Here is a 13121-nt window from a genome sequence, read left to right on the forward strand (position 1 = left end):
TTGGGAAGGGGCTCCCTAGTGCCTACCAAATAAAAGTCCCAAATTCTTAGCCTGGTCTTAAGATTACATCCCTATTGACCTTTCCAGACTTAGCTACTCCTATTCCTACAAGAATGCACACTTGAAGCTAGACAGCTTGCTCTTTATTCGGAATGCTTCATGTGCATACCTCTAAACTGTTTTTCATGCCAGCAGCTGGTCTCCTATTAAACTTAGGGGTGTGAATGTGATTGAGCTTGGCACAAATTCAGTGATACGTAAGATAGTTTAGAAATAAGAGGATTTAGATAACTACACGGACCAGCTCCATAATACCTATAAAGTTGTTGTTGTTTTTTATTGTTGACAATCTTATGAAGGTATTTTAACTGCTCATAAAGGTCATTTTACTCAAGAAGGATTGGGAAAAAAATAGAATCAAGCTGGGACTAGCTATATCTATTAGGTCAAACAACTTCTCTATAAAAACAACACATGTAATCATGGATTGTAGGATTTGTGAATAATATTTTACTAAAACTGTCACCAAAAACAAAAACAGGTGGTGGCTAGCATATCCAGCTACAAATTTTTAAAGACTAATGGGCCGTTAAGGAATGGGAATAGAAAATATTGTTTGGCTGCTAGCCCTCCATGACCAAATCTTCAAGAAAAGCAAGAGTTGGCCCCCAGGCTTGTGAACTGATGCTCAGATGTGCTCTCAGGATTAGGACTGGCAACTGTCAGATGCTCGGCGCCGGCTGACCTTAGCAAGGGCATCGCTGACAACACCGAGATCATGCTGCAGCTCATTCATGACGCTGGTTATGCTCTTGGTGTCTTTCAAGATCTGAATACTTTGTGTATATGGATTATACTTCACTCCAAATGGGCGCTTAATTGTTTCAGTAAATTCTCTATTTAAGAAAACAAATAAAAGGCAATTAATTTCTAGGGGAGAAACCATGAAAACTAAATAATAGCAAACCTATTCCACACACTAGGCAAAAGACAAATCTAGACATTCATGCAACCAATCTGACCTACTTCCCTACACTGTGTGTCCAGAGGCACCCTGGAATGTCACCCAGGGAGAAAACCTGAAGTCATCATGGACACAGCTACCCTGCATGACTAAGGAAAGATCTGTGGATGGCTTTATTAACAATGTGTTGCTTTATACATCTCTTAACTAGTGTAAGGAGATCATCTACAGTAGCTTTATCTGTAAACAATAACCCTGGCCACATAGTAAGTCCACTCAATTATAGTTACATAACTACACACACACACACACACACACACACACACACGCGCTGAAACAGGCCAAGAACAGTTTTTCTGATTCTATGACCTAAATTCTACTCTTTCTTCAAAGATGAAAGTTCTGCCTTCTTTATCAAGCCAAAATCTGAGCCTCTCATTTGGCACTCCCAAGAACAATCATGCTCGGGATCCCTGGGGATACTTGCACAGCTTAGAACAATTATATGCGAGTGGAAGATGAAATCCAACTTGCAATCCAGCTGGTCTACCCAGAGGGGACCCCTCTTCTAGTTGCACAAAGGGGCCACCTGTGTTAGAGGAAGCCCTTCTGATACTGTTATTTGGTACTGTGCATGGTTTAAATCCCCGACTATAAGAAAATCCCTAAAAGACAAGGAGCATGTCTTCAACCTCCATCTGTCTCCATTGTCACAATATGATCTCATGACCCCTTTCCCCTTCCACCAAATAGTTTTGCTGTTTCTGCCTCTACAGCCCTTTCCTTTCCTACAACCACTATCTTAGTTCAGGCTTTTATTTCCACTTGAAGCATTGCAAGAGTCTAACCAGTTTCTCTGCCTGCAATATCTTTTCTTTCTTTTTTAACAACACACATAGCTAGTTAATAGTTAAAGCATAGCTTTGATGCTTTTCCATCGTTTTGCCTTTTTTATAATGCTGCCCCTTAGCCTAAAACTTGACATATCTAAATCCTGTCTATCCTTCATGTATTTTCAAAAATGCCATTAGCTTTCTCTCTTCCCCCAGCTGTGATGAATTGCTCCTGAATAAAATAGAGAACAATGTTTCATACCTATCCCTTCTAAGGCTTTCTTTGTTCTTATATATAATTCGTGTATAGTTTTTTGCCTATTAAAGTATAAACTCTCTGATTGGAAGAAATGGGAAGAAACCAATTTATTGATGTATCTGACTCAAAATTTACAACTATCATTGTAAATGACATACTCTAAATATGTTACAAAAGGTAAGTGTTTGCAAACAGAAGGCTCCTAGTAGGTTCTAATTATCCAGCAGTTTACTTCTGATTTGTTACTATTGGACCTATGTGCTACAGGGGGGAATTAAGGCATGAGAAATATATACTTTACCTCATCTTCTCCTTTGCATCTTCAAAGCTTTCAGATACGAAGTAGACATCCTGAAACGTTGTGATGAGACATTCTTGTTGACAGGCAATCTTGGGGTCAAAGGGCTTCACTTTGGCATGTCCAGAAAGTGCATGCTAGAAGACAAGGAGTTAGTGAATCAAAGAATACTATATATTTTCATATATCACATTCTACACACAACTGCCAGAATCAGTGCACCTCTGGATGTATTACTAATGCAACTGTCCCAACCTACAATTTCACACTAATTTCCTACAGCTCTATTTAACTCACGATATTATCTAGCAAAGCAAACGTCTTGCCATTCTCTGTAAATGCCTCTAGATCATTTCCATTGTTCTAACACTCTTCTCCATGAAGGAGGCACCCAAGACTATTTATTTATTTCTGCATTATATTACCTACTTTCTACCTGCACTAGTTATTCCTACCGTATGCATGACCTGTACCACCACCAGGTGGCAGACTCCTTGAGAGCAAGACAGTGCCTTGGATTTGCGCCAAATTCATTTTTCAAGAGCCTGAATTTATTCCTTTATTTGCTAAATAAAAAATTTCAAAGAACTCCCTAAAAATTACAGAAGTTTTTGCTAGCATATAAAATGGTGAGGAAACATCAAGATTTCATAAGCAACAGCTTTAAAATACTTGTTTAATTTTAAAATTACACACACACACACACACACACACACACACACACACAAGAATATTTGGGAAATAGAAAAAAGTATCCCTTAAATAATGTTTTCTGTCACCTTAAGTATTTCCCATACTAAGATTTTGTTCAATCCACAAACTATTTCAGGTCATATAAGTGATATTAAGCAAATTCGGTGATGTGCAAAGATTCACAACTCTTACTTTGAGTTCACTGATAGAAGACAGTAAGCCAGCACCAAAAACTCTTAGCTGCCCATCTTGTTTACACAGACCAAACTCCACAGTAAAAAAGTAGCACTGCAAAAGGACATCAATGTTACTTTCACATCCCAAATGACTAAATTTAAAACAAATTACAACTCTTTGTCACTGTCCCAAAGTATCCTGGGATAAAGTGCAAGATCCCCAGACTAGCTCACAAGTATTTTTACAATCTGGCCTCATTCTAAATCAACACTTTTCAAACTTTTGTTCCCAAGATCCTATACCACTTCAACATTACTGAGGACACCAAAGACTTTGTTTACTTATCATATTAAAAGTTAAAACTGAGAAAATATGTAAATGTTTACTAATTAGTTTTAAAACATAATAAACCATTTTATGGTAACATAAATAACACGTTATGTAGTGATAAATTCCTGGAAGGCAGAAACCAGAACTTTCTCATATTTGTATTTGCAGCATGATGTCTTGTACCTAGTACTCAAAAATGTTTTTACCATCATTTGGGGGGAAACCATCATTTTTACTGGAAAGGGAAGATATAGAAACTATTAACATTATTGTGCTCTAGTGTTTCTCTGTCATTTTTTTTAAGCTTATGTCTTCTTTTGATAGACCTTAAAATTTTACATCCTCCTTTAACGTTATTTAAATTAAATTCAAGAGGAGCCAAGACACATTTTCTAATGGTCATGTTGAATATGCACTTTTAAACTTTGCAAATACCCAAATCCCAACCCTGTCAAGAATTACTGGTCTCTACAGTTATTTCCAGTCTTATACCGTTGCCAGTTTTTGAACAGCCTCTTCTGAAGCTCCAAGGGATGCCAGGCCAATTTCTTGGGAGAATTGTGCAAAACTAGGTTCAGCCAAGAGGGGGACATGACCTAAGAGTTCATGGCAGGTATCTCTGAAAAAGAGGTACAAGTCTGTCAAACTGTGATGCTTAACATAAATGCATTCATCAATCATTCAATGAAATTAAAATCAGATCTTACTTTTATTCAGATTGATCAAAAGATATTACTTTGGAAAAGGATCCCAAAGCACACTAACCAAATAAAGAAACAGTTTTGGTTCAAAACCTTGGCCACTCACAAAACCACACATAAGTACATACAGATGGCCACAGACATCCACATATGCCTCTACCCCAAATAAGGTCTCCGGTCAAATGTTACCTTTTCTATAAGGCCTTCCCTGACCACCCTTTCCAAAATAGCAATCACACACACACACACACACACACACACACACACACAGGAATATGAGGCAGGAATTTTTGTTTGATTTTTTTTTTTTCAGTATTTAGGCATTTGTACATCCTCTATGCTTAGAACAGCACCTGTCACCTAACAGGTTGTCAAATAATAATAACAATAATAACAACAACAACAATGGATAACCTATATAAAGCATAAATCAGGTATTATGTGCCAGGAACCACTGTTTCACATGGGCTAATGTATTTCATCTTCACAACAGCCTCATGAGACAGATATCAGTATTACAAGCAGCTACTACGTGATGACTGAATGATGGAGAAGTACTTACGGCTCTGGGGTGTACAGGGGATCTGAACTGTGTCTCACATACTGTGTGCAGTGGAAAACCCGAAAGGCTAAACCGGATAAGAAATCCCTTGATGATAAGTAACCAGCCACAGGACGGATGGAAAAGCCTGTGCGCTCTGCAAAGCAAGGGAGAACACAGAGAGACAGTCTTCACTAGCACAGACCACACACTGCAGCACTCACTGTAACTCGGCCAGCGGCACCCAGTTACACTTTGAGAGAGGACAGAACACTAAGGTGTATCCTACGTATACTAAAGGAAGTAATCATTACTAAGCACTTGCCATGGCCAGACAGTGAATTAGACCTGTTACATATCACGTCTCCTTTCAGGTTTCCAGCATGAGTTAAAGTTTATTCTCCTCATTGTAACAACGATAAAACGGAGGCTCAGCGACTCAGTAATGTGCCCAAGGCCACACAGTGCATGGTGAAGGTAGGATGAGAACCCAGGTCTCCTTATTCTATACCTGTTGACTCCCTACAGAGTTAGAATATCCCCTAGACAGAATCTATTACTTTAGATCAGAACCATTTTATTTTATTTTTAAAATATTTTTATTTATTTCAGAGAAAAAGAAAGAGGGAGAGAGAGAGAGAGATAGAAACATCAATAAAGAGATAGAATCATTGATTGGCTGCTTCCTGCATGTCCCCTACTGGAGATCAAGCCCACATCCCTGGACTGGAATCAAACCTGGGATCCTTCAGTCTGCAGGCCAACACTGGACCAAACCAGGAAGGCTAGATCAGAACCATTTTAGAACCTATGCCATTTTTCAGTCAGTACTGCCTTTTATAAAGTAGGCTCTTTACTTTATCAATATTGGATTGTGGTCTCCCATTCCCCAACAGCCAAGACTGCATGCCCACTGCAAAAGTGCTTGCCAGGAGGCAGCCATGCTCAAGGACCTCTACAAGCTCCGATTTTGCCCTTCATTTCAAATCCTCACACTCCAGTATTCCAGTGGGATTATCCCATTCTGACAGGCAGATTTCATGGTCCCATTGAACTTAACAAAAGGATGGAAATGTTCTCCATCTAGTCATACACTGGCCATATGTGACTCCTGGGCACTTGAAATGTGGCTAGTGTGACTCAGGAACTACCAATTTCAAGCCCCTTAAGTTTCTGCTCACTCTCTTCTACACTTGTGCTGATTGTCCCTCCAATACAGGATCCAATACTCCAGGACAGAGTACAGGAAAAGTCTCATCTCTGAAATCACTGGACATTATTCCTCTATTAAAAATTTTCTCAATCCCCGCCGGTGCAGCTTGGTGGTTGAGTGTTGGCCCATGAACCAGGAGGTCATGGTTTGATTTCTGATCATCACACAAGCCCAGGATTGTGAGCTCGATCCCCAGTAGGGGGCATGCAAGAGGCACCTGATGGATGATTTTCTCTCATCACTAATGTTTCTAACTCTCCCTCTCCTCTCCCTTCCACTCTTTGAAATCAATAAAAATATTTTTAAAATTTCTCTCATGGCCGAAACCGGTTTGGCTCAGTGGTAGAGCATCGGTCTGCGGACTGAGGGGTCCCAGGTTCGATTCCGGTCAAGGGCATGTGCATTGGTTGTGGGCACATCCCCAGTGGGGGGTGTGCAAGAGGCAGCTGGTTAATGTTTCTCTCTCATCGACGTTTCTAACTCTCTCTCCCTCTCCCTTCCTCTCTGTAAAAAATCAATAAAAAATTTTAAAAAGGTACTCTTTAAAAAAAAAAAATTCTCTCATAATCCACACAGAATTCAACATTCCCCGAAAAAATTTAATTAGCTTACTACCTTTTAGAAAGTTTGAAACATCTTCCAACTGTGGGATATTATCTTCCCGATAGCCACAATATTTGGAAAGCAAAGGTAAGTTTCTGAGATACTCTCTGCAGGCGTGGGTTGGGTAGAGCTTGTTAAGCTCTCGGAACACGGTTCCCCAGGTCTTAATCTCCTCTTCAGTGAATTCAACTCTAGGAATGGGGTCACCACTAGCGAGATAAAGAATTGGCATTCAATAAACAGTAGCACTTATTCTCTATTTACTAAATGAGCATAAATTACTCTCTTCATTGATTTTATTATTTTAAAGTTGATAAGTTATTTTATTTTTTAGATATGTAATATATTTTTAATCTTTTTTTTAATTTTTTTATTAAATTATTATATGTGTACATATCTTACCATTGCCCCCCCCACTCCCATGCATGCCCTCCCTCCCCAGAGTAATAAGTTATTTTTATAATACACTTACTGTTTATAGTTCATAGCCAAGTCTGAAAAATACTTCCGCCTTTGACGATAGACATTGTCTTTGAAGCCCTGATAATAATAATTTTTAAAAAAGGTTTTAAACATTAATACTAAAATAAACTTGACAAATGATATTAGGGAAACATTTTTATTATTACCCGAGCTATTATATTAAAGAGTTGCATAATGGTTACTTTGAGCAAGCATTGTTTAGAAATTTATGATCATTTTTATTTTAAAGTCAATGCTACATGACAGCTTATACCATAGTGGCTACAAAGATGAACAATACTACAGATACAGTCCTGGCTGATGTGGCTCAGGGATTATAATGTCAACCTGTGCACCTATGGGTCTCGGGTTCCATTCCTGGTCAGGGTGAATACCCAGGTTGGAGGTCCAGTCACAGTCTGGGTGCATACAGGAGGCAATGGGTGGATGTTTCTCTCTCACATTCATGTTTCTCTCCCTCCTTTTTGCCCTCTCCCTTTTTTTTCTTCCCCTCTCCTTCTTCCTCTCCTCCCCCCCCCCAGTCTTGCTCTTTCTGTCTCTCTCTCTCAATAAAAAAAACACACACATCCTCCCATGTGTATATAAAAAAAAAAAAGATACTGTAGATACAAAGATACAAAAATACTATAGTGGCTACAAAAATAAAATAGTTTGAAAAATAAAAGCACCATTTAATTAAATTCAGGCTTTATCTCAAGGATAAGATTTTTTTCTTAATCACACAACTGATCTTTTTAGCTGGAAATGTTTGCTCTCTTATGTATATCTTAAAGCTACTTAGCACACTTTCCACATTTTCATCTCATATGTCTTTATTTGTATGTGTGCTCTATCTTTTCAACTGGACTGTAAACTCCCTGGCAGGTATGACATTTATAAGTTCCAATAGTTACTCAATAAGATACTACAGAATAACTGGATGGACTGACTGGGGGCTAAGGCAGTACACAGGCACATTCACAGAGCTCACAAGTGTAGAAGCTAGATAAAAGACCTGGTCTATGCAACTTCACCACTGCACTCTCTGCTCCCTTCCCCTCCCAGGATCCTAGAGCTCCATGCGCAATCCTAACGCTCTGGTTTATTAATTCTCCAACTGGTGCCTGTACTCTACACCCTTGTAATTTCCCAAGGAAACAATGTTCCCAAGGAAACAATGGCCAAATAATCGAATTATGCTGGGCAGCATAGGTGATACGTTTTTCCATCCTGTCTTTGTTCCCCTTTCCAATAACCCATGCCCATTTTAATAAAACTGACTGCAGGTCGTGTCTTTATTTTGGAATAACTCTTTGAATAGCTCTCAATACTAGGAGGAATGTCAGGCACTGAACAGGTGCTTTGGAGCCCACAAGTCCGATGCCCTTCAGGCAGTTGGTCTCAATTCCACCAACAGGAAACTCCCTGAAATCCCAATTGAAACAAGATGCTGTTGAATCTAGAACAAGCACTTTCTCCAAACGTAAAAAGGTTCCCCTTAATTTTTAGTTTGTTTTAAATTATTGTCATGAAATGATTTATTAAAAAAATACGTACAGGATGGTCTGCATCCAGTTCAGATCCATACATTAGAACTCTGTTGGCACAATGGTCCAGGTCAGAAATCTTCTTTGGAAACCAAGGAACCATTTCTATACCTGAAAAATATAAACACCACTAACAGCTAACGAGACAATCTTAAGACACTAAGAAAGAAGAAATTAAGAAAGTCATACATTTAGATAAGGTTTTAAAGTTTTTTTTGTACATTGAGGCAAAATTTGTACAAGTAAACTTCTCTATTTTTATTATTATTTTAAAAAATATATTTTTATTGATTTTAGAGATTAAGGGAGAGGGACAGAGAGATAGAAACATCAATGATGAAGAAAATCATTGATCAGCTACCTCCTGCACGCCCCCCACTGGGAATCCAGCCCCCAACCCCAGGCATGTGCCCTTGGCTGGAATTGAACCTGGAACTCTTCAGCCCACAGGCCAATGCTCTATCCACTGAGCCAAACCAGCTAGGAAACCTTCTCTATTTTTAATAAGTAAATATTCAAATTATTTTAGCTTAAAATGTATAAGCCTTGATTTCCTAAATGTTGGAAAAACGCTATACTTTGCTGGTAGAACAAAGGTTCAACAACAAACAACATTTTTTAAGCTATATATTTGACCACCATAAAGAGGCAGAATCTTCAAGAACAAGGGGCAAATTTAATAAGAAATGTGAATGTTTATTTTTGTTTATTAAAGGATCTTAGAGGTCATTTATGCCTTTGCCGCATTGAAATTCTCACCATCCCCCAGACATTCTGGGTTTTGCAATGTTGTTCTTCTGTCTGAAACACCTAACCCCTCCCACTTCCTGCTCCACTCAACCCTCCCTTTCTCCTGTTTTCCTGAAACCATCCTCCTGCTTCCAAATCAAAGGGGCCTTCCTGACCTGGAGGTGGAGCTATTGTAATTCTCTGTCATCTGGGTTCCCGTGACACCCTCTTTCTAATTCTCTAAAAGCTTTCTTTATGTTTTAATATAATGAATCTGTAACATGTCTGTCTTACAGAAAAAAAAGAAAAAAAAGGAACACTCTAGGGTAGGGACTATCTATTTTTTTATCCTTATTTCTTAATAGAAATATTGGACACAAATTGAACCAGATAGCCTCTATAAAACTCTTAATTTTATAGGTGAGGTCATCAAAATTCAGAAGGGTAAAGTAATTTACCAAGGGAACTCATCCCTCCCTAAGAGAGGAGAGAGGATTAGAACTGGATCCTTCTTACTTCAGACGAATGCTCTTTCTAACATACCCAGAAGTGATATTCAAGAGATTTAACAATAAACACAACAGGGGCACTAAGCACATTACTCGAAATATTATAGACACAAGCAGAAGCCTAGGCTCCTGTTCCACCGGGGATCAACCCTGTCTCTGTGGCAGGCAGGGGACTCCTAGGGGAGCATCTGGAGCAACAGTGGAAAGCATTCACAGGACCCAGGGAAGCAGCTACCTGACAGCCAAAAATGAAAGTATTTCAACATATTATTGTTTGCACCACCATGTGAATACAGAATTGGAAGTTTCTGAAATCAAGAAATGCCTGATGATTTGGAAACTGAGACAATTTAATAGAATTCTAACTATCCTGAATTCTATCCTATACTTAAGGTTTCCTTTTTCACTTCTCTCATACTTGACAAAATGTTGCCTTATAATTTTTATTTAGAATTTTGAGCAATTCTATTTGTTCCCTTCGCTACCAGACTATAAGCCATTTAAAGAGACAGTGTTTTGTTTTTACTTTCATTCTTCAAGATAAATATAGGATTAGACAGAGACTGACAGAAAAAAAAAAGTGAAGGGATTAAGAAGTACAAAGTGGTAGTCACAAAATAGTCACGAGGACATAAGGCACAGCATAGGGAATACAGTTAATAATCTAAATAATAAAAGTACAATATGCAAATCAACCGAACGGCCATCTGGACATCCTTCTGGATGACCTTCCAGACAAAGCTGGGACTACAGCCATGGGGTAGAGCAGCCATGGGATCAAAGCAGCCACCGCGGCTGTGAAGGCCTACTCTTGCACGAATTTCATGCATCGGGCATCTACTATTGTAATAACTATGTATGGTGCCAGGTGGGTATTGGAAATATCGGGGGGGAACACTTTGTCAAGTTTATGATTGTCTAACGACTATGCTATATACCTGAAATTAATGCAAAACAATATTGTCAACTGTAATTGAAAAACAAAACATTTTAAGTGAATAAATAAATAAAAATCACACATTTAAAAAAAAAAAAAAAAAGATAGGACATGTATTATGTACTTAATCTTCAGACCAGTATTTTCACTTTTCAAACTTACCATCCTCCTTCATGGTAAAATTATCAGGTGGATTCACACAGAGAACATTAGTATTAGACTTCAACAGATGAAAAATATCACGCAATTGTTCTCTGTTGATATCACAGTCAACAAAAATCTCAAATTCCGAGTTTCTTCTCTTGGACTTCCGGGACTCAATGTGCAACAGATTCACACGCTTCTCCTGTGGAAAGCAGAGGGTGAAGCTTAGGTAGGACCACAAAGGGCGACAGTCTTGGAGAAGACGGCCTTCGCTACCACTACAAACCAAGTCACAGTTGCCACAACAGCCAAGGGGAGAAAAATGTTTTTAGTGATTCCAATAGCAAAATAATTCCCCCTAAATATTAGGTACTTTATTCAAAAATTCAAAAAAGTTTTGAGGAATTCGTCACATCCTCCCGAAACTAATAATGCTCATCAGAAGTGCTCGGATCGCCAGACTTGACTGTCCTTCAAAGGGAAATACCACGTCTCTGAGATAAAAAGAAGCTTTTGAAAATTTTCACCAATAAGGTCAGTTTCAGTGGTGCTAATGTTGGCCCTTTAGAAAAGTTCCCTTTGCAAAATTGCATCCAATAAAATTAGATGAACAGCTTGAACACAGGGTATTTAAAACCTCAAATCTCTTAAACTACAAACTTAGTAACCAGCTAAAGCAGATTGCTTCTTCTGGTCTCTTCAGGACACTCTGAGCTGAGGGTGCCATATGTGCAAACCATGGGAGGAAGGGGTCTGCTCTTAACAATTTGGGTAGCTAAGGGAAAGCACGGTGACACACTAAAACATAAAGTCAGTCATCCAACAGATTTTCATCTAAAAAACTGAGGAGGTTGGAGTAGTTGATCTACAATGCCAACCACTTCGATCTAAATTAACTTAGTGACAACCTACGTAGTCAGGTAAGGGCTGTGAAGCATACAATGAAGGGTAAGACACACAAGGAATTTATCCCTCATTGTCTAGTACACAAAAGACAAAGAAAAAAATACAAGTGGTGGGTGTTCGGGTGCAGGAAATGTTTGGCAAAGGCACAAAGCATCACGGCTTATCGAGTGGAAGTTTCCATGAGCAGAAAGAAAGGGAGGGACGGAGGGAGGGAGGAAGGGAGGGAAAGGAGAAAGGGAGGGAGGGAGGGAAAGGAAGGAAGGAAGGAAGGAAGGAAGGAAGGAAGGAAGGAAGGAAGGAAGGAAGGGAGGGAGGGAGGGAGGGAGGGAGGGAGGGAGGGGGGAGGGAGGGAGGGAGGGAGGGAGGGAGGGAGGGAGGGAGGGAGACTGGAGGATAAGTAAAATGGGTGGATTCACACTATGCAGATGAACAAATGGGTATGTCTTTAACTATAATTTTAGAGACTCGTTTTAGAGAGTTTCATGTAAGATATGGAGAGTGCTTACCTGGAAGATTTTCAGTGCTTTTATAAGTCCTCCAATTTCATTCTTTAAGGAAAAAATTAGAGTTGCTCTTCCTCTTTCTAAAGAATGGTCTTTGTTTTCCTTATTGTCTTCAATCATGATGAATTTGGTTCTCTGAAAATAAAGTATGAAGACACAGGGAAAGGTCTAAAAAAAAGTGCAATGTAGACAATATTTGATAATATTAACCAAGCTTTAGTTTCCTCACCTGTAAAAATATGGATATGCTTATATACTTTGTAATACTACAATGAGGCCAAAATAAGATAAAACATTGTCAGACATAATCCCTAGAATGTAATAGGTATATAATTCATGTTAGTGGTTTTTGTTTTCTTTCTTTCTTTTTAATCTTCCCTTAATCCAATCTTTCTTTGGGGGTATGACTCAGCCCCTTGGCTTCTTGCCATCCTCCTGACTTGTAGTCTGACTGGGAGCTCTTCTCCTATGAAAGCCTACCTCCTCTCCCCGGGCTTCAACCCCACAGTTTTAGCACTTTATTATTCTGGGTCTTGTATGGCTTCCCCAAATGTTTTATTCACACATGCTTTGTCGTCTAATAAGGGGGCAAGCTCCTTCAGAACAAGGACAAGGCCTTCTTTTCTTTGTAAATTTACGAGCCTCTGAAGCTGTAGACAGATGTAGACTAGAAGGATAACTGCTAGCTGAGAGAATTCTGATGCCATACTAATATCTCCTTTCCTCTCAGCCTATGGAATCCTCTAGGCCTGTGGTCGGCCAATTGCAGCTC

The 13121-nt window shown here is 39.1% G+C and overlaps 1 protein-coding gene across 1 annotated transcript; it reads right to left on the reverse strand.

Annotated features, from left to right (window-relative positions):
* Positions 1-706: 706 nt before the first annotated feature.
* On the reverse strand, positions 707-12484 carry TPH1 (tryptophan hydroxylase 1; the record flags this gene model as incomplete). The annotated part of the gene is made up of 10 exons (XM_084895676.1): positions 12353-12484; positions 10959-11142; positions 8632-8732; positions 7085-7152; positions 6625-6821; positions 4818-4953; positions 4047-4173; positions 3240-3335; positions 2358-2491; positions 707-896 (listed from the first exon to the last, which is right to left on the reverse strand). Exons 1-10 carry the CDS (start codon positions 12467-12469, stop codon positions 707-709), a joined length of 1350 nt encoding a protein of 449 aa, XP_084751802.1. The 5' UTR covers positions 12470-12484.
* Positions 12485-13121: the final 637 nt, after the last annotated feature.

Source organism: Pipistrellus hanaki, assembly GCF_964339955.1.
Source record: "Pipistrellus hanaki genome assembly, chromosome: 9".
In the NCBI taxonomy this organism is placed as follows: Eukaryota; Metazoa; Chordata; class Mammalia; order Chiroptera; family Vespertilionidae; genus Pipistrellus; species Pipistrellus hanaki.